This window comes from Mercenaria mercenaria, chromosome 2 (assembly GCF_021730395.1).
Source record: "Mercenaria mercenaria strain notata chromosome 2, MADL_Memer_1, whole genome shotgun sequence".
Lineage (NCBI taxonomy): Eukaryota > Metazoa > Mollusca > Bivalvia > Venerida > Veneridae > Mercenaria > Mercenaria mercenaria.
This window is the reverse complement of record NC_069362.1, coordinates 22076354-22091945: the sequence shown is the minus strand read 5'-3', so window position 1 is coordinate 22091945 and position 15592 is coordinate 22076354. Positions and strand designations below refer to the sequence as shown.

The following is a 15592-nucleotide window of genomic DNA, read 5'->3' as shown; positions in this document are numbered from 1 at the left end:
GATATTCTCTTTGAAATTTTCCACATCTAATTTAAATATATAGATCAATTCAGTTGCAATCTTTTGAGTAGGTTTTTGTGCTTCAGCCGAATGATGTGATTTCAATCTTCTGCGGAAGCCATGATTTCATGACGATTTGCTAAATATAACGTTTTTAAACTAGTTTGCCATGCGTCTTTGTTTTTAATATAGGGACGTTTTTAATTTCGTTTGAGTACTGTTACGCATGTTCGTTTACTTCTGAATCAGTCAGTTGCAGTCACCTGCCACAGTATTCAAAACTCCATTATTAGAATCAATAACATTATGTCTTCTTACCTTGGTGCTTTTTGTCGTCAGTATTTTTCTTGACAATGCAGAAATAATTGCATTTCCTAATATATTCAATAGTTTCATATTCTTCATAATTCAGATGTCCAGCCGTTTCGAATTCTTTTCGCTCAATGTAATACGCTTCATTAAAGCAACATGTTTTGTTCCGTTGATAGGTAATGCAAATACGTATGTAAGAAATCAGGGGGATTCTTTAAAGGCTTATAAGTGTCCACAATATGTCCAGTGTCTGATAGTTCAGGGAATACTCAACTTTATGGTTTTAAAATCATTTTAAAACCAAATTACGTCGATTCATATGAGAAAAAAAACCATATCTATTCTATGAACGAAACTGACTTTGAATTCATATATTTTGTATATCAAAATATAGTGAAGAAAAGTTTATTGTATTTTCCAACTCACTTTCTGTTCTACAGTCAATACCTGCCCGAAATATTGAACATCCTTTCAAACTATATATCTTCCAAAAAAAGGCAATCAAATTTTGTTGGATTCCAAGTTATGTTGGTATTAATGGAAACGAGGATGCTAAAACTGCAGCAAAATAATGCCTTTCATTACTACAATCTGATTTGAAATTACCATATACAGATGTTATACCAAATATGAATAAATGCATGCTATCTAAATGGCAGTCGTCGTGGAACAATGCTTCGTTCAATAATTTCATGATATAAAACTTACTTTAAGTGAATGGCACTGAGGGAACAGATCGGTTCACAGGGAGGGAATTGTTTTTTCCTACCTTCTGAACAAAGAAGATCAACCTGAATGTATAACATTTCAACCGCCGTTTACAGCGCAGTACATACTGTGACGTTCAATTTTTTCTCACTGATATATATATATATATATATATATATATATATATATATATATATATATATATATATATATATATATATATATACTTTACAATTTACGTTTTCAATACAACTTCTTCTCGGCGATGTTTGATCATTCTGTGTCGATTCGCCGTAAATTCCAAATCACTCGCTCGCTCACTCACTCGTTTGTTTTCCGATTACTTAATTAAGGTTTGTAAATACGAGTTCTCGGAATATTCAGTTTCGTTTCCCGATTGTCTACATTATTTTTCTTGATCATGAAGTAGTATACTTTCTTTACCATTTCAGTTAAACTTAAAATAAACCCTGTTTCTGTTACTAGCTCTTCTAAAAACTTAATCTGAGCTATTTATGCAGATATTATTCCTACAGGTGTACGCTCGATGGTTTTGCAGATAAGCATTTATTTGTCCTTTACACTTGTTTAACGTACAAATTTAGATTTAGTTGCTGTTGTTACGAAATATCCTGATTAATATCTGTCAGTTATACATGGAGTGATTCACATGCTAGATAACTAATTATTTTGAAATTGTTTAAGTCTTTAGATGTTCTTTCGTTGTTTTAAATAATTTTCTTTTTTTTCAAAGCAAATGTTAAATGGAAATTTTCTTCTCGATATAACAGGAGATACTCATGAGGAGGGCGGCAAGGACTTTTGCAACATATATATATGTCGAAATCATTGAAACGCACATGTGATACACTAGTAAGTGGATAAAGTTTGGACAGGCTATTTCTATCAACTGGAAATACAATGTCCCTTAGTTTTAAACCTCACTGATGCGGGATCCCGGCGTTGAATTCTTCATGTGAGGAAGCCACCAGGCTGGCTAACGGAAGGTCTGTGTTTCTGACCAGTTGTCGATCGTGATGAAATAACGCATGGAGGGGCACCTCGGGTCTTCCTCCGCCATAAAAGCTTGAAAGTCGCAATATGACCTATAATTGTGTCGGTGAGACTTTGTTAAACCCAACAAATTAAATAATTCTTATAATAATTTTAACACCATTTTAAAGAAAAACAGAAAGGAGTAAGAACTTTTCACTGTAAAATATCAGATACATTTTACCCAATCGGACTAAAGTACATCTTCTATTACGCTACGTTTATGATCTAAAGACGAGCTACTGATGGCCTCGTTCTGATGACCCTTCCGTTAGCCAATCAAAAGGCTTTCTTACAACATTTTGTAAGCTTAAAAATCTATATTTAGCCTGAGTTTTTCATATTTACAACTCTTATGACGACCCCATCGTGATTACGCTCTCGTGTTTTGAGAGAAATCATATGTCATGGTACGTACTTGGTCACGTAAAGTGTCAGATAGCCGCTTAGCTCAGTCGGTAGGGCACATGCCCTGTAAGCGAGGGGTCCCGGGTTCGAGCTCCGGACTGACTGCACATTTTGCTTACTCTTTGACATTCGACGCTATTCTGATGGTTCAACCGAATGCTTGTTGAAATAAGTCGTCTGACTGGTTCAAATGAAAATACATTTGCGAAAATAAATATAGCAATATTGGAAATCCAAAAGATACAGAAGACGAATGTGAATGGGTCATCCTCAGACCTTCGTTTAGAAGGTCAAGACCTTAAGTCAGATTGCATTTTACCCTGATATCTTACTGAAATGCCTCTATAAACATACGGTATAAATATATCAACATTAAATTATTAGAGGTGCATATGAAACTGACTATACAAAATAAACTGAGACAAGTATATAAAGAAATTCTTTTATTTACAGTTGTGAGACAACATTTAAAATAGAATCAGAGCAGCGATACTGAATATCTAATTGCAATGTATTTTTGTTATTTTAGAAGATCATGTCAGAGTGCTCCTGTTTGATAAATACATACCAAAGATCAGCAATTGGTACAGATGGTAGCAAATTTAATTTTATTTATGTATAACCTCCGAAACATCCGAAAAAAATCATGAATTTATCAAACCAAATTACCCAATTCCAATTGTATATTGTTTCTATTTTTTTTGTTTAACTTCACGTCTCCACCATGGACAAAATGCTTAGAAACAAAGTTAAATCACTCTGGAAATTGACATCAGACGACAAAATTCATAGAATATCTGCAACATGTATAATATAAAGTTTAGGAAGATGTAACGTAGCAGTGTCGTTAAGAAATGAGTGAACTTAACATAATTTGCGTCGGATTGTGTAGTCAAATAGAAGGTGAGACTACACCTCCCTTTACAGAAGGACTGAGCTATCACCGGTCTAATTTATTTAAATTACAGCATTAATTTACAAAAAATGCCATACGTGATCAACAATCAAAAAGTAACGTCTCAAGATGAGATAAAACACTTAGATCTAAAGTAGTTAGCATCATGTTTCAATTCAATATACCTTGTTTCCAATGCTCAGTCATATTGCTCTTTTCAATGAGCTAGTGAACTACAGTTGTCTTCAATTGCTTAACTAAAGAAAAATCTACAAAATTCAAACAAAAATCGTATCTTAAAATGTGAACTGTTCGTACGTGGTCGATAAAATAACAAAACTAATTATCAATATGTTATATGTCTTGATGTTATTTTTCAAGATAATTAATTTTCATTTCCTTTTTAATAATGCAATTATTGTATTAGCATGTTCCAAATTTAATAAATCATTTCTCACTCGTTGTGCTCTAATTGTCTAAAATAGACTTTTGGCTGAATAGAAAGTCATCCTTATTGTCTAAATTATAGGACTTTTTGCTGAATAGAAATCCGTCTTTATTGCAAATTATACTAGTTTGTGTGATGGCAGATGTCCAGGATGATTTATTTGAAAAGATTCAGACAAACGCCAAATAAAAAAATGATCATTTGTTATACATTTCTTATGAAAGAAGCATTGCGCATCAATAATATATTAATCGGATAATACAGGAAAAGTTAAGCACACTGAGATGCTAAAATATTACCATAAAGAGTACAGCAAAACAAACTAAAATATACGCATATAAACGCCTTTGTTAAAAATTTGGTTATGTTAACCATAAACCCTAGTATCAATTGTAAAAACTTTTGCCAAAATGTGGAGACCGTACATAGATTTCTTTGCGCTTTATGTACTTTTTATTCTTAAATTCCAGTTTAGCAAGGGAGATCTTAAAACATCCAGATGTTTTACTAAAATGACTCTAAACCTAATGTTGACTGTGACATTTCTTATCTTGGGTGTACAGTGTAATTACATTGGCAATTTGTTACAATGGACATTATATCTAGGAATGAATGAATGAATGAATAAGAATAAGTGAATACAGGTCACGGCAAACCTGCTTAGCAAGTTTGAGATTGCTGTGCAGAAACGAAACGTTATCCAGTTGATCGGGAACGACGGACAGACAGACGTACGGTCTTATTACTATAGGCCCTCACTTTGGGAGCATTAAAACTAGTTCACGAAATGCCATTAGCGTAAATATGTAAATACATCGATGGTCCCGAGTACTCAAAACATGACATTGTCACAAAATGGTTCCATTTATTATGATGTTGTCGGGTAGAGAAACGTGGTGCAATTACACTTCCTTGTTATAGAACCTACTATCATAATCTTATTATAAAGCCGTGAAAGTGTGTCTGCCTTTCATTTGAGAGGACCTGGGTTCGAGCACCGGTTTGGGCTTAAATATCTTATGTCTGTTACGGTGTGTATATTGGCAGGGTATCGTACTGTTCCATTGTTCTATATTAATTTTTAACAAACAATATTTTGAATCCACAGCCCTGTTGAATGTAACATGAAGTACACCAAAAATATCCAATATCCAATATATTACGTACATGTGTTATTCTTGCTTTACATTTCCAAGAAGAGTTACATTTCCTTGATCACAAAGTTTCATTTTATAACTATGCATTTTTGTCTAAAATATTTTAAACGTATTTATTTTTGAGAAATGTATGGCGATTCGCTTTCTTTTTTTAGGTTTTTAATTTCGTACCTGCGTTTTGAATAAAGAATGTCAAATAGCTCTAAATCATGCATAAATGATGATTTAATTTTCTCTTAACCATCTAAGAAGGTATTTATTTGACCATTAGACACGTTGTTGAGTATTTGCTAGAAGTCTCCTTGGGCGCTTCTATTCATTTATTCATTTGTTTCATTATTGCAATATCGTTTACAACCGCTCATGAGTGTCACACGAATAAACAGAAATTGCATCAAACAATACCAAAGTATGCTTTGATGCTCTGAAAATTGCTTGATTGTTTGATTAATTTTGAAGAAGAATTGTACAAAATATCTAAATATAATGTTGTGTTATGTATTTCTTTTAATTTTTATTTAAGTTTTACGGCGCACCAACACAGTATAGGTTATATGGCGCCAAACAGGACTACAAATTTTGGTTCCACATCTCATTTACATTGAAATAAAAACATAAGGTATGGAATCAAAATTTGCATACCTGCTGGAATCACAGAGTTACTGCTAAACCAAGTGTTAAGACCCTATTTGTCGCCTCTTACGATCATGCAAGGGTAAGGCAGTGGTTCCAATTCTTTTCATACACAGATCGTCCCAGAACCACATTGGGCGTTTTATTATGTAAATTCAATTAGCTAGTTACTATTTTTAACTTGATCAAATTTTATACAGCTGCCGTTTTATCCATTATCTGTGGAAACATTAATTAACATACTATAAATACAGGATAACACGCCGATTTCAATCAACAAGCTTGACATTTGTTCTCACAAATATATGCAGACTTCGCACCGCATGGTCTGTCATTCCAACCTCCATCAACTAACCTCACACACAAATCTCCATTTTCCATATAATCAGGACGCCCAGCTGTCCAGTATTCTTGCCCCATTGGCATATTTATTGCGTTGGAAAATGTCCATTCTTGGCTGTAAATGTTCTTGCCATCCGTCCAGTACTTTCTCTGAGGAATTCCTGAACATAAAAAGTTTATATTATTTATTGTAAGGATGCAACTAGTTGCCAGAATGAACCTAAAACTGAGAATAAGTAAGTTATGTGGATGTGTGCAGATACTGTAGTACAAACTAAACAAAAATATCTTTTTCAGTATGTATATACTGAAACAAACCAGGACGTGAACGAACTTGATAGTTTTGGTTTTTGTTCTTGCAGATGGTATGCTATCTTTCGTATTCTAGTCATCATTCTGAGTATTACTTGAGACTACTGCCTTTCTGTCATAAATATCCAAACAATATATATTTAGTTTTAGTCAGCCTTTCTCTGACTTTTCAGAATTTACACTTAATACAAATCATAATCATAATAACATTATGTGCTATCAAATGTCAATGCACATGTACAATGTAGGAAAAATGCATGACAACAGAATACGAAATAATATTATCATAAAAATTCGTTTCGTTAACAATCGATACTGACATCATAGCAAAGGATTTTGATTCTAAAGTTTAGTCTGCTTCACTGTTCATTTAGAAACGTTAGATTGCTATCATGGCATCCATTAGCATTATTTAAAATAAATGATATAAATGATTTCTGTTGTTTAAAGCTGCGCTAGTGGCCATGGGTGGTGTTGTTCATTTCATTACCTCTCATGAACAGATTCAATCAAAGTGCTTTTATTTGTTTTGGTTTCTCCCTACGCTACAAAAAGATCTTCTTGTACATTTAGCTTACCAGAGTTTATTTTAGAAAGTAGTTTCATATCTATATGTATAGCAATATTTCTGTTTTTTAAGATACTAATATTGATCAGTGAATCACCTAGTGCGGAAATCTACAAACTTGTCTCAACATACTTGACACTGAGTAAAAATTAACATTGAATGAAATAAATCTAGCTCAAAAACTTATTAGAAACTCCCCTACTTCACTTATTAGAGCCCCTTTAACATATAAACTCATAGTTTTAATGAACGTTAAAATCCCTGATTGTATTAAACTTCTATGTAATGTGTTAGAACTGCAACTTCATGTAATTTGCGTCTTTAAGCGCAATCCAGGAGGTACCATTGTTTCCTTAAAACGGTATGTACTGTCTTGATCTATCATTATTTTTGGTTGTGTTCCATGGAAATGTTTACTAGACTTTTAACATTTTACCTACCTGGGCAGTGCTTCAGTACGGAAGTTATGTTCCTCATTTTCCATATCTCGTCTATTATCACAAGTGTTCCACCAACGGTATTTTTACAGAATTCTGCAGCTTCAGTTTGATTCATCTCAGTTTGATGAATCTGTACATTAAATGTGTCCGTCAAATTCAACCATCCGTCATTTGAGGGGCATTCTGTAATCAGTTCATTTTGGTACAAAACATTACAAGCCTGATTTGAGATAGTAAGTAGAAATTATATATTTATACACGTACATCTAGCGGCAAAATTTAATATACTTTGTTTGAAACTTTAATCGGCTCATATAAAGGAAGGAAGGATGTTGATCTATTGTCTGTTATCACATAAAATATTCGTCTGTAATCAATAAGAACAAAGTCTTATTTGTTAATGGGAAATCTAAATAAGACAACAGAAAAATATATGACAGGTTATTCCTTTAAATAGCGCAAACATGGTTGATCACGTAATATTTTAATAATAATATAAATACATAAAATAAATATCTTAAACAGAATTTCAGTTGAAATTCAAATGGTTACATTATTTAGTATGTTATGAAAATAAAATTCTTCACACTTACTTAAAGTACAGCTTGTTTTAGTCCAGCTTCCTGCAGACGTGCAAACTACTGAACTTGTCTTTGGCTCGTACCCAACATAACAATTTACAGAAGCCGTAGATACCACTTGACCTGACTTGTCTAGTGTGATAATTCCGTTGGGTATTTCTTGCACACTCCCGCAGTCTAAAGGAATTACACTTGTTCTTATTCATATAATGAAAATGACATGTACATGTGCTCTTAAATGCCCCCTCAATTTAGTATTAAAAGAACCTGATTAAAGTATATACATATAAATATTCTGCAAATTATACGGCTTGTATTTTTCAAGACGTGTGCTAATTCAAAAACGAAAAACCAAAAATCACAGTTTGATTGGCTCTAAGTTGAAAAAAAAAGATCTGTATCAAGAACATTTGGAAGCATATTTGGAAGCAAATATTGCAACCAAGCACTGTAAGCAGATACGGTTTTCAGTTTTTTCATAAGAGGTAATGGGAAGCGCAACACGATTCATACGCTAAAGCACGGGTTAGGCCGAACTGGATTACTTAGGTATTAAATATATTATATGATCCTAAATGCTAAAGAACCAGAAGAAGTCTGAATTCTGAATTACGGGGAGTTTTTTTTTTTTCATCCACGAGAAGACACTTAAAATTGCAGTTGTGATTGTTAATAAAATCTGTAAGAAGCATAGAATGTAATCAGGCAAAATAATAGCAGACCCGTGATGATTGTTACTGGTAAATGTGATTTAATGGTAAGTGCAACATCACTCATGCCACCAAGCACCAGCATAAGCGGAACTGTATTACACAGATGTTGAATTGACTCCATGATCTCCAAGGGTCATAAAAAATTCAACAACACTGAATCAAGTTATGGGGAGACTTTTACAGCCGCCATACGGGACTTGAATTGCTGTTTTGATATCTAATAAAATCTGTAGGATTTGAGACTTGATTTCGTAACATGCCCGTGTCTACTCCTATGAAGACTAATGTCATCAGTATAAATATTCCTGCGTTCAGCTTTTTATAAGAAGCATCTCATAATGTCCCAATACCATTCACTTGGTTCAAATGCGTACATAATTCATTGGTAGAGGACCACTAACACAATAGTATATACCAAATATCAAGGCCTTGAAGTTTCAGATCTTTAAAGTTATGTAAGACAAGTTGACCACAAAGGCATTATTTGAACTTGTGAGTAGACCGCTACACAATACTAAATGCTGAATACCTCAGGGCATTTCGGAATTAGACGAGTCTATTTTTTTTCCTTTGTGAATCTATGTTAAGACTAAGCTCTGGTCTTTGAGTAATGCTATGTTAAAGTTACGTGCCTACTAAAACCATTTACTCAAGTATTGCTTGGTATTTAATTCTCTTACGTGACGAAAACATTCATATGCATGACCAAAGCTCATCTCGTTCTCCCGCGCCTACCGACCAGCATGTGTGGTTTCCCTGCATGACAAGTAGGCATATAATGTTCAGTTACTTGTGTTTGTAAACCACAGAAAGTTGCTTCTGTTTGTCTAGATGATTATTGTATATTGGTTGTAGAAAATATTGTTTTTATATGTTGTTGTTTGGCCTAAGTGGCTAAATGGATTTGACCCTTGGCTTTGTGATATTTACTGTCAACCGCTTTTGGTTTCAGTCTCACCATAGATCGAACTCTTTGTATGTGAAGAAGACGTCAATGTGACTAATAGTCATTGTTTCATCGTGATGTTACTCGCCTTTGAAGTGATGTACCAAGTGCACAGTATTAAACTGGCCAATCTTACATTGGTTGTCGTTTTTTTTTAAATTTTAGTCAGAGCGACCAATTTCAAGTCAAATAAAGTTTTGTGTAAAAGGCAGACACTAGTTGGCAGCTAGTCAAAACGATCACATCCTGGCAAATATGTTATCAATTTCAATGAACAATCGAAGGTCAAGGCAAAAAGTGTAAGAGCGTTAAAATGAGATGCAAATGCCTCACTACAATACATATTAGATTAGGTAAAGTCAATTTAACCATTGTATACTTACAAGGAGCATATGATGCATTACCACTCCATTGCCCGTTTTTCAAACATGTTACCGACTTCGTGTTGCTTTTCGAATCACTCAACATTGCTTTCTTTGACCCGACGGAGTTCTTGTTTCCCAAATACTTTCCATGGCTAATAGTTGACTGTGGTTCACACTCTGAAATATATATATGCGACGTGAGATAATTGCACATAAATGCCAATAAAGATAGGTGATATCAGAAACTCGTTAGAGTTTATTTTTCTTATCATGTAAGTACTAACTGCATGTATATGCGGTTTAACTCCCTACCTACACTTCGTATATTTTGATGAGAAAATATCAGTTCGCATTATTATGGTTTGCATATATTTGTAAGGTCTTTATGGCATTGTCCTTCTCTTTGTAAGACTTTTTGTAGCTGAAAATGAGTTTTTATAACTGTAAAGTATGCTTTAACTTACTTAAACAATGTGTTAAGCTCCTCACCTTCAATAGGACAGTGTCCAGTGCTAGCAGTTGCATCACATACGCTCCATTCTCCGCAGTTGCACTTAAAAGGTTAAGTCAAATATTCAGTCAGTCAAAAAATAACACTTAGACAAAAATTTCGAATCATTTAGTTTCATTCCGACATTTTAAAGAGAGAACTGACCAGAAGAAAATAATGTTTAAGTCTGCAGATTATATGTTTGTATAAAAATCCATACCAAAGGACGTTTCGTGTTTGTTGAAAGCGTGCAGTATCGCGTGACTCCAATAGGCCATGGCAACAAGCCCTCTTTGTGGACAATTAAATACTTTGATAAATGCAAGGTAAGATTTGCTACATAAAAGATGCTCTTTAGTTGTTAGATGTAGGTCATGTTTTTGACGACCTGCCTGACCTGGCGTTCGAATCCCAGTCCAGGCACTGGCAATGTCTCAGATGCTACTGAGTATCTCCAACAAGACTAAGGGGTCACTATTAATTCTTCCTAAAAGACTGCTTCACTGGTATCAATGATATACACGTTAAAAGTCAAAATGTCTATTCACGAAGAGTGAGGCTGTGTTAGTAATGGATTTATTTGTCAATGTTATATGGGCCTTCTCTCGCTCTTGTCTCTCTTTGTCTGTATTGGTAGAACCTGAGTAGTTGTCTATATATGTTAAAGCGCATTTGAACGTGTATATTACAAAAAGGCATTATATAAATCTGGTATAATCTAAGATGTTAATTGTATAATAAAAAATAATTATATATACATTTGACATTGCGAACGAGAGCAACTTGTCTCATTACGCCAAATTAAAGTCCTTGTTGTTCCTTAGCAAATTAGAACACATGTTTAAATGCCGTTAAACAATCTCGGTGATTGTGTAAAAGTTTAAAAGTCTGGATATATTTAAAAAGGCAAATTTTTAAAACTGGTGTTAGCGGTTTTTGAAAGAAAACATGCAAATTAACTGCTACCGTAACATGTACAGACAAACTAAAATAAGTTGAAAATTGTGTAATTTAACAAAATATAAATACCAAATGGTTAAATGCAGATGCAAGTATGGTTTAGAGGAATGGCAACTATAAAACATCTAAATCACAAGAGAGTCATGATGGCCCTAGATTGCTCACATGAGTTACACTGCTTGCTTGAACAATTTTGGAAGATAATTGTGCAAGGAAAAATGTCTATGAAATTATTTTGAAATATAATATTTGTACAATCTTCGTAAAGGGCCAGCAGTTTCTGATAATGAGATTTTTAAGGTTCTACTACTTACATATGAGGAAAAGTGACCAAACCCCTGGCGACCATGAATTTTGATGAATCGGAATAATCTGAACATTTATCACGAATGTTCACAAAAGGAACACTTGTGAAAGATTATTTTAAAATCGGACCTGCTGTTTCTAACAAGAAGACTTTTAAAGTTTCCAATACATACATAAAGGGAGAAAATGAGCTTTGAGTTATTTTTGCTCGTTCTTGCCCTTTCCTTTACCACTGGTTTTTATCCGCCTTTTAGAAATAATAGACACATGGTCTCATTCCCTGTGAGAAGTTCATTAAACCTAGTTTTATCTGCATTTTTATAGACCTTCGTTTTGCAAAACTGCAATTTTGCACCCTTTTAGGCGGGTATTTGCTCTTTGGTCATAACATTGTGTACTTTTGATAAGTAGGTGGTCAGAATTTGATTAAGTGTCCACTGATGCATCTATATTGGACGAGTCTTCTGCTACAATGGCTGTTACAGCAGTTATTTTATGACAAGATGCTGCCGTTTTAGGGCACCGGACTCTACATTCTCCCTAACTGAATACCATTATTCAATATACACAGTTGCTTTGATGAGAAGAATCAACAACATTTTGAATTCTTGCCGAATCTGCATTGCTTGTATATCCAGCAAACAATGCATCTTTATATTGGATATAATTTCCTTACTACATGGAGCCTCCATGTTTACGATAAAAAACACCAGTGCGAATGAGTGTGGCGTGTTAAAATGCTTAACTCGGCAATAACAAAACCGATTGTGTTGCAATTTCTAATATAAGCCCCCTGAATGTCCATGAGACAAATCATACCTGTACTTGAAATACTTTCTACGGACGCGCTTTAGTCTAAAAACGCTCTGAATTCCCCTCATATAAATGAACAAACTAAATAACTATAAATAACTATGAAAATAGTTATATACCATGAGTAATGTATTTTAAAAACAATGACTTCATATTGATTTGAACAAAATCAAAGTTTCTGTACAAAACAAAGTTATGAATATTTCATGTAACGTAAAAGCCGCTGTTAAGGTTTGAATACAATAATTTAAATCAATACGCAAATTCCGGACGGAAATACCATTACGTCAAAACGCTTCAACTAAGCTTATGCAAAAAATTATTGTAATCGTTCTTACAGAATAAGTATAAAAAGCTAGAATAATCTAATATATTAACTAGTCAAAATGCAGGCCAGAAAAATCTAGATTCTCAATATTATTATTGCTTTAGCCTGTTTAAAGTATTAAGTTTCATTACACACTATTTTAATCTATTGCATTCGGTTAAAAAGATAGATTTATATTTATATTAAGGCTTACATTTACTTTCACCATAAAAGATAAAAGGTAACACAGCAACAGTGATCTCCATATCTAAGTCTGTATTTGATAACTCCCTATTTTCATATCGTTCACTTAATTTTGACGTCTCTCTTTAAAAAAAAAAACAGTTTCTGCAAATGTTTCAGCACTGCCAATTCTTTCTTTCTTTTGTCTACAAAGAGTTATTATCTACTAGTTAATCTATTAGTTACAAGCAACACGGAATTTTGAGGACTCAAAAGCAAAGTATGTAAATTTGATAGACACATTTGTTGTCACCACAAGGCTGTATAATTTTAGTTTAAGGATAGTGGAAGTTACAGAAGGTTTTACACGTTAATTAGCGTGTCAGATGACAAGCACACATATACAGGACTCTTATTTGAACGTCAGAAATTTAAGCTGGAGGAGTTGAAGCTCGAACTCAAGACCCCTGGTTTGCAATTAGAAGGTGTTATCACTTGACCACTGCGTTTCCTTGCTAGTATTATAAAGGAAATAATATCAGAATTATATCTTTTACTTCACCACACTTGTATTGTCTAGCTTGAAGTTCATAGCATATAAAGTGGACTCGGTTGTTCCCTGCCAAACCTAACAACAAGTCAGAGCTTTGAAAACGACAGCTTTGTCTCCAGGTAGTTGTGCATGTTTGATAAACCGGAAGTAATGGGATAATGTCATTTAACCGTAAATACAGAATTAAGCCATATCCGGCTTACGGAAGAGCCAATTAAGCAACGAATACATTATAATCTTTATGATAATTTATCATAAAATCTGCACGACTCTATCTTTCCTTAGATTAATTATGTGAACAAATATGTGGACACGTGAAAAACTTAAATTTAGTCATTTAATAAGCTTGAAATTATCTAATTTTTATATAGGGAAATATAAAATAACCAACCACACGGACCTATTTACTTTCTTTAACCAATTAAAAGACAATTTGTAAATTACCGCTGTGAAAAATTCCGTTAAAATATGCATTGTAGATGTATCCTGTGTCTGAAAATGTCATTAAATTGTAATGACATAGGCACACATTATGAAAACTTGCATGAAGTCCAAACTTTTCAAATAAGTTGAGCAAAAGATCAAGCGCGCGCGTTTCATTTGCCGAATTTTAAAGTATATTCTGAAGGTTTGAAAATCAAGATTTAATCAAATTTTACAACGTTGATAATAATGACCCTAACGTGTAGATTACTTTAACTGAAATTCTCTTATACTTCAATGTGTCTGTGTTTAAAGTCAGTCATATGTTGCTCTTAGAAATCCCTTATACGCAGTTATTTGAAATATTGCAAAATGCACAACTAAGATTGTAGTCGCTCTTTCTAGCAAACATTTTGTAAAATATATGAGCCGCGCCATGAGAAAACCAACATAGTGGGTATGCGACCAGCAAAGATCCAGACCAGCCTGCGCATCCGCGCAGTCTGGTCAGGATCCATTCTGTTCGCTAACGGTTTCTCTAATTGTAATAGGCTTTGAAAGCGAACAGCATGGATCCTGACCAGACTGCGCGGATGCGCAGGCTGGTCTGGATCCTTGCTGGTCGCATACCCACTATGTTGATTTTCTCATGGCACGGCTCATATGCTAATTTCAATTTAGAAATAACGCCAAAAGTGTTTATATGTATCTATATATCAGAAACTAAACGGCAAAAAATGCTTATCAATACGGTAACATCACAGGACAGACAAAAATATCATATCATTGTTTTAAGAAAATGAAAATTAAAACGATACATTAAGTCGATGGCTCAATGAAATAAGAGCGTGTCTAAAACATACCATCGTAGTCATATTTTCATACATAGTGATTCATATTTAATTATTAATTTGATTTAGAAGATAATTTGAAATGCATCCTACCTTTGGTTTTGGTTCGTACATGTCCTCTTTGTTTATCATGAAACAATGGTTGTCAGGAACAGCCTTTGATGCAGTACTCGTATGAAGTTCGCATAGCCGAAGTAGACGCTTGTATCCGACGACTACGCAACTCTTTCTCCGCGTGCATTCTTCAACACACTTATCTACAGAAATATCAAGCAACGTAAGAAACTTCGAGTCCTCGGGTGGACATGTGTTTAATTTACTTACTTGAAACGTTTTCCGACATAATACAATCACTTGGACAGAAATGAAAATTAAAGCCACGAACAAATAAATTTTATTCTCCTTCATCATATTCGTTTAGGTCGGACATAACCTGATGCCTAATTCATTTTGAAAAACGTTTCACTGGCTGTGCAATACGATATTGAATATTCAATTTGCAAAACATGCGTTACACTGTATACCGTAAAAACACTTAAGTGTACGCACATTTGTATATTGCATAGGTCCTAGGCTTCCGTAAGATATATAGACTGCCCAGTATGTGTACACAATATGATTAAGACAGCATGTCATAACAATTTTTCTTGGATGGAAATTCGTTTATTTAGATTTAACACACAGACATTTTTTCTCCGAAAACTGTGAAACACAAGTATTTAAATGGGTGACAATATCTTTTCGACAATAACTTTGAAGTGAACTTTCACAGAATATACATTTAATGCTTTTAAATACAGGGCATATAAAGCACAGATAAAAATA

General features: G+C 33.8%; 1 protein-coding gene across 1 annotated transcript; it reads right to left on the bottom strand.

The window, feature by feature from the left end:
• Nucleotides 1–2960: 2960 nt before the first annotated feature.
• On the bottom strand, nucleotides 2961–15179 carry LOC123562611 (uncharacterized). Its single transcript, XM_045355236.2, has 6 exons — nucleotides 14861–15179; nucleotides 10371–10434; nucleotides 9900–10058; nucleotides 7870–8034; nucleotides 7277–7459; nucleotides 2961–6117 (listed from the first exon to the last, which is right to left on the bottom strand). Exons 1-6 carry the CDS (start codon nucleotides 15176–15178, stop codon nucleotides 5888–5890), a joined length of 1119 nt encoding a protein of 372 aa, XP_045211171.2. The 5' UTR covers nucleotide 15179; the 3' UTR covers nucleotides 2961–5887.
• Nucleotides 15180–15592: the final 413 nt, after the last annotated feature.

Coding starts and splice junctions, on each gene's coding strand:
- LOC123562611 (XM_045355236.2), bottom strand. CDS start 15,178: ATGATGAAGGAGAATAAAATTTATTTGTTCGTGGCTTTAATTTTCATT. Junction 10,059..10,370: donor TGGACACTGTCCTATTGAAG/GTGAGGAGCTTA, acceptor TATATATTTCAG/AGTGTGAACCACAGTCAACT. Junction 8,035..9,899: donor TAATGCATCATATGCTCCTT/GTAAGTATACAA, acceptor TAATTCCTTTAG/ACTGCGGGAGTGTGCAAGAA.